Source organism: Dipodomys merriami, unplaced genomic scaffold (assembly GCF_024711535.1).
Source record: "Dipodomys merriami isolate MVZ:Mamm:240054 unplaced genomic scaffold, mDipMer1.0.p SCAF_249, whole genome shotgun sequence".
Lineage (NCBI taxonomy): Eukaryota > Metazoa > Chordata > Mammalia > Rodentia > Heteromyidae > Dipodomys > Dipodomys merriami.
Window position 1 is genome coordinate 1460570 of NW_027203926.1, and position 18085 is coordinate 1478654.

The following is an 18085-nucleotide window of genomic DNA, read 5'->3' on the forward strand; positions in this document are numbered from 1 at the left end:
TGAGCCACCTTCCCAGCCCCCTTCCAAGTTTTTTAAGAAATGAAAACAAAGCCAGGCACCGGTGGCTCATGCCTATAATCCAAACTATGCAGGAGGCTGAGATCCGAGGATCACGGTTCAAAGCCAGCCCAGGCAGGAAAGTTCATGAGAATCTTATCGCCAATAAACCACTAGAAAACTGGAAGTTGACTGCGGCTCAAGTGGTAGAGCACTCACCTTGAGCTGAAGAGCTGAGGGATGGTGCCCAGGCCCAGAGTTCAAGCCCCAGAACTGACCAAAAAAAAAAAAAAAGAATGGAAACAGGACTGGCAGTTATGCCTCAAGTGGTAGAATACTTGCCTAACAAGCACAAGTCCCTGAGTTTAATATATATACATACGTGTGTGTGTGTGTGTGTGTGTGTGTGTGTGTGTGTGTGTGTATGTATATGTATATATATAGTCAGCCAGGTGCTGGCAGCTCTTGCCTGTATTCGTAGCTACACAGGAGGCTGAGATCTGAGAACTGTGGTTTAAAGTCAGCCCAGACAGAAAAGTCTGTGAGACTATCTCCAGTAACCCAAAAAGCTGGAAGTGGAGTGCTATAGAACTCTAGTCTTGAGCACAAAAACTCAGGGACAGTACTGCGACCCTGAATTCAAGCCCCAGGACCAGTGCGCATGCATGCACACACGCACGCATGCGCACACACACGCACACACACACACACAATAAATCACTGGTGGCTCATGCCTGTAATCCAAACTACGCAGGAGGCTGAGTTTTAAGGATCAGAGTTCAAAGCCAGCCCAGGCAGGAAAGTCTGTGAGACTCTTACCTCCAATTAACCACCAAAAAGCTAGAAGTTCAAGCCCTAGGACTGGCAAAGAAGAATAGCTGATAAGCCTTACATTTAGGCTAAGGAGGCATATGTATTCAAGAGAAAAGGAAATTCAAGGCACAGTGAAAATTAACTCTATTACTTGAATGTGGAAAAGAAAGAAGAATCAAAGAAGGCTCTAAGTCCTCTGTGGTGCAAGTTCATCCATCCTGCCCATTCCCACTCTACCAGAACACCTAGTGCTCACTCTGTGAAGACTTCAAACTAGACTTCATGAACTAAGAACCCACCACTCATCACAGGCTGCACACACTATACTTATAAGCCCTTTAATGTGTATCTATGCTCGAATCCCAGGTCCATCTCTGACCATATGGTGTGGGGCAAGAGGCAGCATATCAGTTTCAGCTGCCCTTTTGTAAAGCAGGAATAATAAACAGTAGCTCCCTCTGACATGCTGTGTTGTGATATAGAAATGCAATCCTGTTGGTAAAGCCCTTTACATGAGGCCTATTAACAGAACAGCTTCAAGAACTGCTAGCAGGTTAGCTGAAATGCTAAAGCAATGAGGCTCTTTCCTTTCCTGATCCTGAACCTGCTACCACAGCCCCTACTCACCTGTGTGTGTGTGGGGGGGGGGGGGGGGGTTGGGGAGAGCATAGGTTTACTAAAGTATTCAAGAAGGATATAAGCACAGGAGGAGCTCGAAAAAGGTTACCTAGTATTCACCATGCACTGTGGGTACCGATGATGTGTAACGTAATTTCTTCTGTAACAAGCTTGCCTTTAGGTAAATTACTGGTAAAATGAAGAACAACAACAAAGAGAGATAAAACAGAAACTCTCCACAAGGGACTCTTTACCTTGTGCCTCCTCCAAGTCCTTTTTATTGGCTAACAGGATCTCATCTCGCTGATCTGTCAACAGGTCTGCCAGATGATGGATGATTTCTGCTCTCTAGAAGAAAGGCAAACCATTGAAAAAGAACCAATCAGCTACATTAATCCACTAAGACTGCACACCAGTGCACACCAGAAGGCCCAAAAGTGCCAGGCCTTGCCCCAAAAGCCAAAGTCACCACTGTAAACTCCTCTTACTTCCTGGAGTTCATATCCCACCACTGTGTTCCCCCTTGTTTACCAATATCCCAGTTTCTTCTTTCTGATCCTTTTCTTTTACCCTTCCCAATCAGTGTAACTAGTAAACCATGGCCCAGCAGTGGGAGCAAGACAGATTATACAATTTATCCATAAGATAGAGGGAAGAGATGGGAATGAGTGTCATATACATATCTTTACAAATTTAGGATTGACAACTACTTGATGAAGTTGATCAAAGAGGGGAGAAAAAAAAAAACTAAACTAAACTAAAACCAAGCCTGGAGAGATGCCTGAAGAGACTCTAGGTCTTCCTCCCTCCCAGACTGGGAAATGTAGCAAAGGACATGGTAATTACTGAAGGAGTAAAGCTAGGTTCCTACTTTGATTTCTTTCTTTCTCAATTTACAGTAAAATTTAAATTCTTATCCCTTCTCAGGCTAATCTTATATCTCCACTGCTCTCAAGTCTATCCTTACCTATGCCAGCTTAGAAAGCAGGAGTTTCCTGTGCCTTCCTTACCATGTCAAGCCTCACTGCATCTGCTGCTTAGAGTCTAATTCATGATAATCTGTTGTCACTTAGGCAGGGCATCAACTATGGCTCTCAGGCTCCCATTTCACAGGTGAGGCAGGGGAGACAATGGATGGGCAGAGTTACTTTTCCTACACTTCGATGCCTGCTACATGGCAGGAATAATAGGTAGCTTTCTTGGTTTCATCATATTCATGATGCCTTTGATCAAAACACTCAGGTTATTAAAATCTACCTAAGGGAAAGTAAAATTAAGAAAAAGAAAAAAGGCAGAGCAAACCTGAATGAGACCTGTAATTCAGATAACTTTGGATACTATATAGTAAGGTAGGATCAGCAGGCTTGACTGCTGTACTGAGTCATAAGCCTGACTTGCTTTGAAAACTAACAAAACCCTAGGTCCAATTTCTTACCTGCTCAGGTTCCAATGTGGCCAACATCCTCCCTCCAGATCGGGCCATTTCTCCCTGCTGTTCAACAGTAGGACCTGCAAGAATATGGACGTGCATCGGACCACAGCTGGCTCTGTCTCACGTCCCCAGCACCCAACACGCTTGCCACATGCAAGAGGCCCTGAGTCCTGGTGCCTGCTTCATATATGGCCAATGAAATGGCAAAAGAACATGGCAGTGTAGCTCAGGCATAAATAAACTTTCCTATACTGTTAGTATGCACAACATAATTTGTACCTTTTAGAGTTCCTCTCAACTCCACCTCAGCTTACTGGTCCTAATGTGTTTGCCTTTGTGAGCAGATCATAAGGCACTTCTTGAACCCTTGGTGAGCACATGAGAGAAATTCAAGCACATACCATATGTTACACACCTTTGTATCACTAGTGCTTACTAGCTTGGGGCATCTAGCCCAGACAGCATGTTTCTTGAAAAACTGGAAGCTTGTTTTTGAACCTAGTCATTTTGGAAAGGAAGCTTAACTAAACAGGAATAGTCAGAAGTTTACAAAAGTTAGTCAAAATCCAATTGTGAAAACAGTATTGAAAATTCCAGACTTCAGGACATTATTACTTCTGCAATCTCTATCCTAATGCTACAGTGTTACTACCTATCACCCACAGGCTTTGCAATCTTATAAAGAATGACTTACCAGCAGGCTTTACTTCCGAAAAGAAGGTGCCGACTTTCTTGCCTTCCACGATGTCTGTGATGACGTGTCCAGATACTTTTGGGTGGGTTCCGTTGGCAATAACAACAGATGTGCCACCTTGCAAAGCCCAGAGAGCTGCTTTCACCTAAGGAACAAGTTTGAGTCAAAGAAGAGATTCGGACCCAGCCCGTCACATTTTTGAACTCACAAAAAATATGTACAATTGAATTTTGAGTAAGTTAACACAGGAATGTTCTAACAGCTCACAAGTTGTGAAAAGATGTGCAGCTCAAATTCTTTCCCAGTCCAGCCTATCAGGTACTGACTGAGGATGAAACCTCTCCTTAGAGACTCTCGGTACAGGGCTCCTGACTTCTGCATTTTGTTACGTCTAAAATAATGACAGCTCAATGAACAGCCCTGACTTTGAGCCGAGTCTGATCCTAAGTCAATTTAGCTTTTCTTTGTTGTTGTTCAAATGAAGCTCTTGCTCTCATCACTACCACTGCTACATGATTCTGGGCCTTGAGACATGCAGCTTCTTAGGACAATTAATGGGAGAGAAAGAAATTTTGAAAAATTTCAAAAAATATTTGCGCTGATGATAGATGATGATTTATAAACTGAACATTACATAGTTCCTATCCTTGAGTTTATAACAGTAATAAAAATACATACTCAGATGATTTAACATAGCTACACAATATTCAGTAAGCCTGCATTTAGATATGTGCATATATGTAAAATATCAGAACCATTAATCTGCAAACCATTTTAAAAGTAAAAAGGATAAATGTTGTTCGGACTTTCTGACTGCTACAGACAGTTCAGGTACCCATCTTACCTTGGCTTCCATGCCACCCATTCCTACTCTAGACTTGGTTCCAAATGTCACAGACTGCTGATCTCCAGGATAAAATATATCAATCAGCTTTGCATCATCTGAACCTGGGGGGCTGTCAAAAAGGCCTAAAAAGTAGAGGAAAATCAGTGACACTGTTTTGATAGAAGTATGTGTCCCCTAGAAGAGACTCCCTAAGCACCTGCTAGGAGGAGAAAACCACTGTGCCACCACCTGCTTAACCAGAGAGGATAACAAGGATTCAGGAGTCATACTATGAAGCAGCTCCAGGACTCATCTGCTCACAGGCTCTTAGATCCTTTCCCAGCCTCTGAGCATAGCCATATCCTTGGCATGGAATTTATTAACCTGCTCAGAGTCCACTGTCAAATGCCCTCACCTCTACCACTGCTACTTTACTGTAAGTATATAACTGAAGGGGGGGGGGCTACTGTAGAAATGGCACAGAAGTAGTATGCCATTTAGTGAGACTGTTTCAGAGCAGGATAACATGTGAAACAGGTACTCATTAACTCTCACCATACCCTTTGAAACAGGCACTGATTTATACTCCCCATTTTATGAGTCAGTTGTGGAAGCGGGGCTGAGTCAGCAGGAAAGCTCATGACTCTTGGCATTCAGTCTGGATTTATCACCATAAAGCACATGTCCATTATGTAACTGAGCCAAGGAAAATGGATGTATACAATGCAAAGTTACAAAGCCTCACAATTTCACTTGACAGAAAGAGTAAAGACCTTAGAAGGGGAAAGGAAGAGAGAGAGAAGTCTGGAAAAAATGGGAGTCAAATCAAGACCTGAGGGAGGCCCAGGCAGGGAGGCACCGTCTGTGGCTGAAGGTCTTGTTAGGGGATGTCTTTGGTTGTAAATCACCACTTTTTCTTTATTACAGTATTGAACAGGGGGAAATATATATGGAAATCATGTCCACTATAAAACAAAGTAGAGCAAACTTTGAGCCTGTCACAAGCACAGGAAAAGGAAGACTAAACTACCCATAGCCTCTGTCTAGCTCAACTAGTATTCCACAGCTCCTCAGGATTTTGAGCTGATTTCTTCCCAGAAGGTACAGTCCTGTAAGCTGACAGGCTTGGACTGAGCAGCTATCTGCCTGATCTCCTTTGCAGCAGCCTCTTAACCCCACAACAGCAATTCAAAATTTAGATACTCTTCCAAGAATCAATATTTGGTAGATGACTAAAAAATCAACAGTTAATAGCCCAAGAATGCCAGTGATAAATTCTGGTGTTTAAAGCTGCAATCAGTAGAGCCTAGTTGCAATTGGGTTGTGAACAATGACTTTACAAACTCCTGTCCTTTACCTGCCCAGGCAGTGTAGGAGAAATAAAAGGTAGTTTTTCTATGAATTTGGATACACTATTTAAGTGATCTGAACTTAATTTTTAATGTCTTCATTTGTGAAACTGGACTTAACTATATGCTTTGTAGGGTTACTAGCAAGACTGAATAAACTAACAGCACCTAGCGCATACTATTTGCATGCAGAAGAAATTTGATAAACACCTGCCAATTAATCAACATACCTTCTTTTCCAGGCTGGCTCATACTCAACTTAGCTGTTCCTATCCCGAGTCATCAAATTTCAGGGGGTAAACCAAGTACCAAGGGTTCTCATAGGTAAAGATGCAGACATACAGAAAGGGTATCTGACTGGCTACAGAGCAGAGACAGATGAATTTACCTGTACCTAGCTCCTTCCTCACAGATCTCTGTTATACTACAGTATAAAATGGAAAACAAACAAGTCCTGCCTACAATGTTAACCTGCCTTGGGTGTGGGTTGGAAATTAAGCAAGGGTTTTCTGACCTCTTACTCTTAGGAGGGTAATGAAGAATTAGGAATCCTAGATGTTTGGTCTATTTTGGCCAAAACTAATTTTTAATGGGTATGTCAAAATGCAGATTGGGAACACATTAAGAAGGTGAGGAAACTGAAAATCAAACTGGAGCCAAGAGGAAGGGAACTGCAAAGAATAGAGTAGTAGCTAAGGGTGGTTGTTGGGATGGGGGTGGGGGGAGGGAGATGGGAAGGGATGGGAAGGGGAAACAAAGGAGGAGGCAACAATGCTTGATAAGAAATATACTCATTACCTTGCCCTTGTAATTGTAACCCCTCTGTATGGTATTTTCACAGTAAAAAAAAAAAAAAAAGGGTGGTGGCTATGAAGACTATTAGTTTTTTCCATAGTGGTTCTAAGTTAAAATTAGCTGTCCCATGATTTACATTAAAAAACTTTGATTTACAAGCTGGGTGCCAGTGGCTCACACCTGTAATCCTAGCTACTCAGGAGGCTGAGTTCTGAGGATCATGGGTTCAAGGCCAGCCTGGGCAGGAAAATCTGTGAGACTCTTATCTCCAATAAACCACTCAGAAAACCAGAAGTGGAGCTGTGACTCAAGTGGTAGAGCACTCGCCTTGAGCTGAAGAGTTGAGGGACAGCGCCCAGGATCAGAGTTCAAGCCCTACCGACAAAAAACAAAAACAAACAAAAAAACCACAAAAAAAAAAACACCTTGATTTACAGAAGTACCAATTTCTTTCTCATTAGGATGCCTACAATACAAAAAAGCAGATAACAACAACTGTTGACAGGGATGCTAAGACTCTTATATACTTCTAATGGAAATGTAAAATGGTGCTGTGACAAATGTGGTAGCTCCAAAGAAGGCTTTGTAGACACAGTTGCCATATGAATCAAGAATTCTATTTTCTCTTCTTGAAGTGCTGGAGGTAGAACTCAAGACTTGTGCATAATAGGCAAGTATTCTACCACTGAGCTTTACCCCCAGCCCAATTCTCTTCAATGAAATAAAAACATGCTTGCCCCTAATTACATGAATGCATTATTCCTAACAGCACAAATTTCCACCAATAGTTGAATGTATAAGCAAAATGTATCATATCCATAGTGGAATATTATTTACCAATAAAAGGAAATGGAGGGAATGGGTGAATGGAGGAGGGATGGGTAAAAATGTTAAAAGAGGTGATGTTGATGAAGATATATTATCTTCATAAACTGTTTTGTTAAATAGTAACTCCTTTGTACGAGTACTTGAAGATAATTTAAAAAATTTAAAAGAGGGGCTGGGAAGGTGGCTCAGTGGTAGAATGCTCACTTTGCATGCATAAGGCCCTGGGTTCGATTCCTCAGCACCACATAAGCAGAAAAAGCTGGAAGTGGGTGCTGTGGCTCAAGTGGTAGAGCGCTAGCCTTAAGCTGAAGAGAAAGAGCTGAGGGACAGCTTCCAGGCCCAAGTCAGGCCCCACGACTGACCAAAAAAAAAAAAAAAAAAATTAAAAGAAATGAAGCATTGATGTCTACTATAAATGTGAATGAACCTTGAAAACTACACTAAATGAAAGAAGGCAGTTACACAGTGTGCAGTTCATTTATACAGTGTCAGGGAACAGGAAAATCCATAGGAAGAGAGACTGTGCACTGTCTAACGTTGAGGAGTTGGTAAAAGCGGGAACATCAGTTAATGGGGTGTGAGATTCCTTGTTGGCATGATATTAACATTCCATAACTGATTGCTGGGATGGCTGCATGAGTGTGTAAATACACTAAAGATTGCTGAACTGTACATTTGAAATAGGTGAGTTGTATAGCAAGTGGATTCTGTTTTTGTAAAGCTGGTATAAAATCTCAAAAGCACCTGGAAATAGTATTTCAGCCTTCAAATTGCATCTTCCAGACTTGACCCACCCTCTTCGAGTCACAAAAACTCTTTGTTAGACTATATGGCTCAGAAAGTAACTGTTGTTAAAAAAAAAAAAAAGGTGAAAGGCCTCAGACAAGGAGGGACACTCATGTATTCACACAGGAAGATAAAAGGAAGGTATGACTTTGTACCTTCTACATCTGAAAGGACAATCAAGAGGTCAGTTTTCATTTCCACAGCCAGACGGGCAGCCAGGCTATCATTATCTTTAACACTAATTACCTAGAATGCAGGGAAAAAAGCAGCAAGTGAGTGAGTTATGCAGTCCAAAAGAAGTTCCCAGAACCATCCCAAGAGGTTGGCAGGCAAAACCAATGACCCTGAGGAGGTGGATGACAGCTCCCACCCTTCTGCCTGAAAAACTTACAATACTTACTGGCAACCCCAATTCCAGACATGCAGCCTTCTATCCACTGGCACACAAGCCATGCTCACAGTGCAGCCTAAGACACTGCCTCACCCAGTGAGTGAAATTCCCCAATCTCAGAAGAGCTCCTATAGGGACAGCTCTGTGATGCCTCTTCTCTCCTAATTCCGCCACCTTGCTCATGCCAAACTAGCAGTGTTAGTACATGCAGCGCAGTATGCATTAGTATTGCCAGCATGCTCAACCCTTAAGAATACTTTACCCACATTTACCCCCTGCAGATCACTGTTGGGCTCGGCCGGTGGTACAACAGCATCATTGGTGTTGACAATGGGGACAATGTTCATCCGGAGGAGTTCGTGAAGTGTCCCATTGAGATTCCGGCGCTTCTGCTCATCATGGAAATCTAAGTTGGTCACTAAAATCTAAAAGGATTAAAAAAATACAAAATGTAGTAAGGATGAAATGTAATGAGCCTAATGAACTTCCTACAAATAACATATAAGATGCTCATAACCGGGGAGACAAACTTCAGACTTTTGGACTCCACACAGACTGGAATGAAACATATTTTCAGAGCTGGGTGCTGATGGCTCACACCTGTAATCCCAGCTACTCAGAAGGCTGAGATCTGAGGACTGCAGTTCAAAGCCAGCCCAGGCAGGCAAGTCTGTGAGACTCTTATCTCCAATTAACCACCAGAAAACTGGAAGTGGCAAGGTGGCTCAAAGGGGTAGAGTAGAAGAGCTCAGTACCTAGCCAGAGTTCAAGTCCACGACCGACAACAAAACAAAACCCAGAAAACTCCTGATGCTTATCCAGTTCTTTCAGGCCTTCTGCCCCTCTTCCCCACCAAGTTACAATTATCTGGAAGATTTATTTATGGATGTTATCAAATCTCACCCACTTAACAAAACTAGGAAAACTGATATGTCTTTAAAGGGACACCGAGAGGATTAGTGACTGTCTAGTAATTTGAAAAATATTTCTGTATCTATCCATAGTAAACACTTGTATATCTGATGAATGAGTGAATGAACAGTTTTGGCCTTCATGGAAAAGTGCATTAGACAACATGGAGTAGCACTATTTTATCAATGTTCCTGCTCTGAAGCAGAGCATTATGCTTTGGAAGAACTGTTTGAGGATGTGGAATTCTAAAAGTGAGCCTTTAGCCACAAGCTGAGGGAGGAGCTGATTAGAAGGTATGTTTTCTAGCTTGAATCAGAGTTTTAGGAAAAGTTTAACAGGAGAGGATAGCAAGAAACAAAATGGTAGTAAATCCTGAAGCTCAAGAACAACTGTTCATTGGTGTTTAAGAAAAAGGGCCTTGCTATAATGTAGCAGCTGAAGCAGCAAAGACCTGAGTGATTTGACAGGAAGAAGGGTATTGAAACATTCAGAGCAGGGATGGTTAAGTCCTATTCTAGAGTTGGGGTGATGAGAATAAAGTGTTAACATGACTGGGGGAAATAATTCACTAATTGGACAAAAAATTTGCTGAGTTCCTTTGAAATGCCAGCCCTGTGCCAGCTGCTGATTTGGGAAATGATGGAATGCAGCATATTATTTTATAAGGAAAGATCATGAACTACTTTCTAGAAAGGTTTAGCTCCATAGGAAACGGAATCAAGTCAAAGCTGAGCATACAGATTTCAGTCATGTGGTGTACGACCAGACAATGAATATAGTATGTAGGTGAGAGAGGCAAGCAGAAGTCTAAAGATCTAGTCTGTCACTAGAACAGTTTCATAAACAGGGGCTAAGGATCTCACTCCAAAGGCAGATGAGAAATTTGTGCCCAGACTAGGCCAACCAGCTGAGATGCAAATCAGTTTGTGTCCTTTTAAAATTTTCAAACAGCCAACCACTGGTGGCTCACCTCTGTAATCCCAGCTACTCAGGAGGCTGAGAGCTGAGGATATCAGTTCAAAGCCGGCCTGGGCAGGAAAGTCCATGAGACTCTTATCTCCAATTAACCACCAGAAAACCAGAAGTGGTGCTGTGGCTCAAGTGGTAGAGCACTCACCCTGAGCTGAAGAGCAGAGGGACAGCGCCCAGGCCCGGAGTTCAAGCCCCACCACTGACAACAACAACAATAACAACAACAAAACTTCCAACAGTTGTACAACTTATCAATTTATGTGTACAATGTAGTTTCGCTTCTAAGAAGCAGAAATAAGTTACTGTACTTAAGTCTCAGCTTGAGGGGGTGGAGGGGAACTTGAGTAGTTTTCAAAAGCTAGTGATAATAGTCATCTATACAAGTCCACTAAAGAAAACATGGGGCCATAGGATAAGGTGCAAAGAGCGAAGGCTGATAAGAAGATGATGGCAGGAGAGGAAGGGCAAAGCAGGGGAGCAGGGGCCCCAGGCACTGGTGCTTGCTGGCAACTGGAGGGAACAGAGCTCTTTCTACCTTGGTATTAGTGCAAACACTAGCTGATATGCACTGGCATTTAGTGCTATGGTCAATTCAAACAGCATAACAAACACTCTCAAAAAGCATCAATCCTGGCAGGAGGGCTGTGGGGGGGGGGGGGGATATTAAAAATGCATAGCTCCTGGATCTAAGTTCCCACACTTGACTTTAGGCACATAAAAAAACAAAACATAACAACAAAAACTCAAAGTGTCACTGGATTGTGGAGAAGAGAGAGTTGTATTTATTTATTTTTTTGTCGGTCGTGGGACTTGAACTCTGGGCCTGAGCACTGTCCCTGCACTCTTCAGCTCAAACCAAGAGCTCTACCACTTGAGCTACAGAGCCACTTCCAGTTTTCTGGTGGTTTATTGGAGATATGAGTCTCACGGTCTTTCCTGCCCGGGCTGGCTTTGAACCTCGATCCTCAGCTCTCAGCCTCATGAGTAGCTAAGATTACAGGCGTGAGCCACCAGCACCCAGCTTCTATTGTATTTATACTAACACTACCACCAACAAATAACACTAGGATTATAACCTTAAGTGACAAAGAGACAAACCCAGGCCTTTCTATTACTAGACATTGAAGGTGACAACTGTGAAAATGATGGAGAACCAGAAAAACAACATGAAAGGAAGACATGAAACTTGAAACAATCAAGAGTGGTAGCAGAAGCTTGTAATCCTGGCTACTTGAGAAGACACTATTCAAGGCCAGCTGGGAATAGAAATTCAAACTCTGTCTCAACTAGTGGCTGGGTGCAGTGGAGTGTTCCTGTAATTCCAGAGATATAAGGAAGCACAAGTAGAAAGATCAAAGCCAGGGAAAACAGGACATAAAAGGATATTACCTCAAAAGAGGCTGGAGAAGTAGGCTCAGTGGTAGAGCCTACCTAACAAGTATAACCCCCAAGTTCAGCCTCTTGTACTGTCTTCTCCCAAATCCTGCCTCCCCCCAAGAGAAAAAAAAAACCCAAATGAGAATCAATGTATATAGAACAATTTTGCCTATGTAAAATAACATCTGACCAGAGTACAAAAAGCATAAGGGCTTGAAAATAACCCAGGGAGTAAAGATTGTTTTTCTAGTTGTGCTATGAAGTGACTTCTGTGTGGATGTAAGTATATACCTCAACAGCCGAAAAAAATAACAGTTGAAAACATTTCAGGAAATTTAATAATGAAATAATGTAGAAATAAAGTTTGAGGTAATCACACAAGATTTCTAAGTGCCATGAGAACTGGAATCTTGTCTAGTTGGTTTACCACAGTATCCCCCATGCTCACAGACTGGTTGGTATACTACAGGTGCCCAATAAATGTTTCCCTTATGAATGAAAGGCCAACTAACAATTAGCATTTCTCTTTCCAAAGCTTAACAAGTACCTACTATAAAATACAACCAGGTGTCAAGAGAAGCAAGTTACCTGAAATCAAAAAGGCCAGCAAAATGAACGACTGACTTTTTTATTTTTTTTGTCAATTGTGGGCCTTGAACTCTGGGCCTGATAGCTGTCCCTCAGCTCTTCAACTCAAGGTAAGCACTCTACCACTTGAGCTACAGCACCAGTTTTCTGGTGGCTTATTGGAGATGAGTCTGGCCTTTTTTGCCTGGGCTGGCTTTGAATTATGATCCTCAGATCTCAGCCTCCTGAGTAGCTAGGATTACAGGCGTGAGCCACCAGCACCCAGTGACATCTGACTTTCTATGGTCAGCAGCTAAACACTTGCTACTAGGTACTGTCCTGAATACTTTTCATATATTTTCTCATTGAGTGCTTCCAAAAACTCAGCAGGCACCAATATCCTCATTTTTCAGATCAGGAAAACACTTAGAAGACACCTCATGTGTTAGGGAGTGATAAGGCTGAGACTATTATATCCTGTCATGGGGCTATAGACCTCTGTTTATAAGCCTCTTGTTTCACAAGACTCTCTCAGGGATACCCATTCTCTTACCTGGGCAGCACAGATGCTGTACTGGGTAAACATGGCTTCGTACAAGGCCATCAGCCCACTCTGTCCGGCGGCAGCACAGGCTCGAGCCTCCAAGACTGGAATTGCCTGTAATCCACCAATCAGATAAAGTGTGGTTGGGAAAGGGAAGAAGACGCAAGGATAGCTCTGTCTCAGGGTTGGGAAAACAGCGCTCACCATCTCTTTCAGTTGGTTCTGTCCTGAATGCAGAGCCTGTCGCACACTTTGAGACAGAAGGATCTCATGGCGTAAGCGCTGCTTGCCAAAGGCAACAGCTCCACTAGTCACAAGTATCATCTCTCGGCCCTGATTCTGCAGCACTGATACCTGGCATCAAGACAGGGGAAGGTTAGAGCATCTGCCCCAAGTCCACATTCCAGTGTACCACCCTCCCCAATGCACTACAAGTCACTGTACCATCTCCTTCCTCTCTAGGTAGGAGGATGACAATGGGTTGATGTTCAAATTGTTGCATCTACATCCAGGGGAAGCCACAGGCCAGTGCCTGAGCCCATCTTAGATGCCTGGGACAAGGAGGCTGACTGTGTATCAAGCACTGCTCTGACTGCTAGAGCCTTTCCATCAGGCCTGCAGCAGCCCTAGCAGAAGAGCTGGTGACCTAAGCAAACCTTTACCATGTTTCTCCTATGCTAAAATTGTTCATCTGTTTTGAGATGGAAGGCCAACTGCTCTACTTGGCTCCAGAGCCTGGCCTACACAAATGATCCGCTTTATTTTCCATTCTCCCTGTTGAGCACCACTGCTCTGCAGCTCAAGTCCTTGGCCTCTGTGTGCCTTCCACCTGGAATCCATCCTAGTGCCTGTCTGTCCCTTCCCTAGAACACCAGAAGCTCAGGGGCACCAGTCACACTGTGCACCTGGACCCTTATTGCTCTGTTGCCCAGGCTGAGTCCCTTGTAGGAAGGCCTAAGAATAACCATATTCTCATTAGACTTTCCCGTCTCTGGAGCTGTCAGCCACTGTCATTTGGGTTCACTCACTTGGATCTTTACTGCCTTGAAAAACCACTTTCCTGTTTTAAGAGTGTCTGGCTTCCCAGGACAGTGACAACAGTTAAGAGTTCAGTTATGTCCCTCCCAATGTCTCCTTGCCATGCTTTGAATGTGTTGGAACTTTTATGCAACAGTGTTGGGATGGGGGCTTAGTGGGAGGTGCTCATGAATGATTAATACATTATAAAAGAGCTTGATTGGCCTTTATACCATTTAGCAAGAAGGCCCTTACCAGATGTGGCCTATCAATCTTATACTTCTCAGCTTCCAGAACTATTAGCCAAATACATTTCTGACATTATAAACAGCCAAATTGGTATGTTGTTATAGCAGCATGAAATGCACTCATCTACTCCGTAGAAAATATTTACCGAATGACCCAATGGACTCAATCATGAAAGAAGATTTGATAAGGTCTTCTTCCATCAAGTTCAGGTGAGCAGTTCCCTAATACTAACTCATCAGCAATTTTGCCTCTTAATTGTTAAATTTTGTGTATTAATAAAATGCTTTATTGAGGGGCAACTTGTTTATTTTCTTTTTATACAATGTATTTCACTGTTGTTTTAGAGGTGATATACAGTGGGGTCACCTTTACATACACCTGGAAATAAGTAAAGGCAATGACATACAAAGGGATTACAGTTACATCAGTCAGGTAATGAGTACATTTCTTTTTGGACAATGTCAGTCCTTTCCTCCCTCTCTCCAAATTTGTCTTTTAAAAACTAAATGTATGATTATCGAGGATAAAGCTGAGTTACAGTTGTCATGGAAAAACTTCAGCTCATTTCTGGGTACTCATCTCTGATTACAAATCAGAATAACCTGGAAACCTAACCTTAAAAAAATGGAATTTAGGGGCTGGGAAGGTGGCTCAGTGGTAGAGCGCATGCCTTGAGCTGAAGAGCTGAGGGACAGCGCCCAGGCCCAGAGTTCAGGCCCCATGACCGGACCCCCCCCCCCCCAAAAAAAAATGGAATTTGAAGCTTAGGATCTTTTTTTTTTGCCAGTCCTGGGGCTTCAACTCAAGGCCTGGGCACTGTCTCTGAGCTTCTTTTGCTCAAAGCTAGTACTCTACCACTTGAGCAACAGTGCCACTTCCAGCCTTTTTTGTTTATGTGGTACTGAGGAATTGGACCCAGGGCTTCATGCATGCTAGGCAAGCACTTTACCACTAAGCCACAATCCCAGCCAAACTTTAGGATCTTGTGTCCACTAGGTAGTCACTCTACCACTTGAGCCATACCTCCCATTCTTTTAGCTTATGTTATGTTATTTTTGAATAGGGTCTTAACTTTATGGCCAGGCCAGACTGGACCATGATCCTCCTATTTATACTTCCAATACAGAAGAGATGACTGGTTAAGATGGGGGTGTTGTAAACTTTTTGTCTGAACTAGCCTTGAGCTGCAGTTCTCCTAGTCTCTGCTTTCCAAGTAGCTAGGGATTGGAAGTGTGATCCACTGCACCTGACCTCACTTTACAAACACAGACAGTTGAATCCATCCCAAATATTTGAAATGGCTGGATGTGAAGCTCAGGCACCTCCAGTTTCACAGATGATTTTAATGCACAGCATGGCTTAAGAATCAATGGCGAGGGCTGGGAAGGTGGCTCAGTGGTAGAGCACTTGCCTCACATGCATGAGGCCCTGAGTTCGATTCCTCAGTACCACATAAGCAGAAAAAGCTGGAAGTGGCCCTGTGGCTCAAGTGGTAGAGTGCTAGCCTTGAGCTGAAGAGCTGAGGGACAGCACCCAAGCCCAGAGCTCAGGCCCCACAACCAACCAAAAAAAAAAAGAATTAATGGCAAAAAAGGGCATGCATCAAGAGACACAGGGCCTGTCCAGCAAACAGTGTCATGAAAAAGAACTGCAGACACACAGATCCTATCACCAAGAAGTCTGAGGGATGAACAGCCTGGCACCAGCTCTACTGCTTGACATCACTTTCTACTGCCATGGGACGCGGTCTCTCCCTGTATTCACATGGGAAGAGGTTTTCTAATTAAGTTAAAGCTATTGCACTCAAATCAAGATTTTTTTTTTACAAGTTGACAGCAGGAAATCCCATTTCATGAAGCTCATCAGAATTTCTCATCTTGGCAATTACCTGCTCAACAATAGAGGCCAGACGCCCCAGAGCCAGGCCACACTCATCCCCTCGGGTCACCACGGCACTGCCCAGTTTCACCACGATTCTCTTGGCATGCTTCAGCTCACTGCGGTGGGCAAAGGACTTGCCATGCGTACGACTGAGGGGTACCGTGATAAAGGGGATGTTGCTCCAAGAACGGACATGTGTGACAGCGGGAGGCTGGACACGATCTGTATTCCCCAAACAAAGCCAAATAAAAGAAAGAAAAAAGAGACTATAGTTTCCAGTGAAATTCTGAATTCACAGTATCAGCCATCCACCAAAAATAGCTTTACATCATTACCTGAGTGAAACCAGTATATCAAACTATACCTAAGTTAGGCATGGTGGTACATGTCTATAATCACAGCACTTAGGAACATGAGGCAGAAGGACCAGGAGTTCAAGATACCATGTCTCAAAAAAGAGCCAGTGCTGGTGGCTCATGCCTATAATCTTAGCTACTCAGGAGGCTGAGATCTGAGAATCATGGTTCAAAACCAACTTCGGCAGATAGGTTCTTGTGAGTAGTTAGAAATTAACTACTCACCAGCCAGAAGTGGCACTGTGGCTCAAGTGGTAGAGCACTAGCCTTAAGCACAAAGAGGCTCAGGGATAGCACCCAGGCCCTGAGTTCAAGCCCCACAACTGACACACACACACAAAATCCTCCAAACTATACCTATCCAAACATGGTGGTACACACCTGTAACGCCAGTTCTCTAGAGACTGAGGCAGAAAGATCTCAAGTTTGTGGCCAGCATGAGCTACATAGTGATACCCTTTCTCAGAACAAAAATGAAACAGACAAAAAACCTGAACTATATGTAGCATGCTCTCATTCTACTTCTATTCAGAGTCCCATCCAGAACCCTGTCACAGGCACATTCAAACACAGTGGTAATGAGTATAAATAAAATAATCTTTTCTGAAAACATACTGGTAAAATACAAGATTTTAAAGTGTCCAGTTTTCTCATGCCACATTCCATGTTTAAAATATATTCTAGAAGCCAGGTGCTGGTGGCTCACATCTGTAATCCTAGCTACTCAGGAGGCTGAGATCTGAGGATCTCAGTTCAAAGCCAGCCCAGGCAGCAAAGTCTAAAACTCTTATACCAATTAATCACTAAAAAGCTGCAAGTAAAGCTGTGGCTCTAGTGGTAGAGCCCTAGTCTTGAGAACAAAAGCTCAAGGATAGTGCCCAGGCCCTGAGTTCAAGCCTCAGGATGGACATTAAAAAAAAAAATCTGACCTTATTCACAATAAGCTTGCCATCTAGCTCCTGGTACCCTGTTGCTCAGACAAGGAGAACCCATGATCACATGGGGCCCTGGCATCCTTGCTACATCCACAGGTGCACTGTCCCCTTGCTAGGGGAAGTTGTCTGGGCTTCCCTCTTCACTACCTTAGTTAAGTACTTCAGTCTTCAGGGATACCATCCTAAACAATGTGCACACCTAAGCCTAGTTTCAAAGTTGTACACATGCAGGTTTGGTCTCTGTAACTTTATAGGTGAAGAGACTCCCTTGGGTTTGGCCCTGTGATCCTCAGTAGTACTTGCAGAAGTCAGTGCAGAACTAAGATGAATCTCTTTGGAAGCTGTTAGGACGACACCTGCTAGCCATGTGCCTCTGATGGCCACTGCAGGGCCTGTCTTGTTCTACAGAAGGGTATGGGCAGACAGTGCCAGCTTCCAAGTCCAGGTGATCAAATGGCAGAAGCCAATCAGGACCCCGCAGCCTGGCTAGCATGAATGAGAGGGGTTACTCACAGTCTGTATCAGAAAAGGGTGTTGGCTCAGAGCCCAGCAGCTGCGGGTCATTTTGACTGCAGACAATTGGGTCACAGCATATTACAACTGACAAAGTTCAAGAGGAGGTCACAACTATCAGCAAGGTTCCAAGTGGATGAAAAAGTAAAGTCCAGGGGGGCTGGGGGGGTGGGAGATGGGAAGGGGAAACAAAGGGGGAGGCAACAATGCTTGATAAGAAATGTACTCATTAC

At 43.4% G+C, this 18085-nt stretch overlaps 1 protein-coding gene across 2 annotated transcripts in view; it reads right to left on the reverse strand.

The window, feature by feature from the left end:
- Positions 1 to 18085, reverse strand: part of LOC138836119 (delta-1-pyrroline-5-carboxylate synthase) — a 41235-nt gene that overhangs the window by 13912 nt on the left and 9238 nt on the right. Inside the window, exons 3-11 of one of the 2 annotated variants that reach the window (XM_070034636.1) lie at positions 16056 to 16270; positions 13106 to 13255; positions 12911 to 13015; positions 8802 to 8954; positions 8294 to 8384; positions 4399 to 4523; positions 3555 to 3699; positions 2864 to 2937; positions 1683 to 1776 (exon numbers count right to left, since the gene is read on the reverse strand). In XM_070034636.1, coding sequence (XP_069890737.1) covers positions 1683 to 1776; positions 2864 to 2937; positions 3555 to 3699; positions 4399 to 4523; positions 8294 to 8384; positions 8802 to 8954; positions 12911 to 13015; positions 13106 to 13255; positions 16056 to 16270 — 1152 coding nt within the window. Of the gene's footprint in view, positions 1 to 1682; positions 1777 to 2863; positions 2938 to 3554; positions 3700 to 4398; positions 4524 to 8293; positions 8385 to 8795; positions 8955 to 12910; positions 13016 to 13105; positions 13256 to 16055; positions 16271 to 18085 lie in introns of both variants that reach the window. The other variant, XM_070034635.1, reaches the window with a different exon arrangement.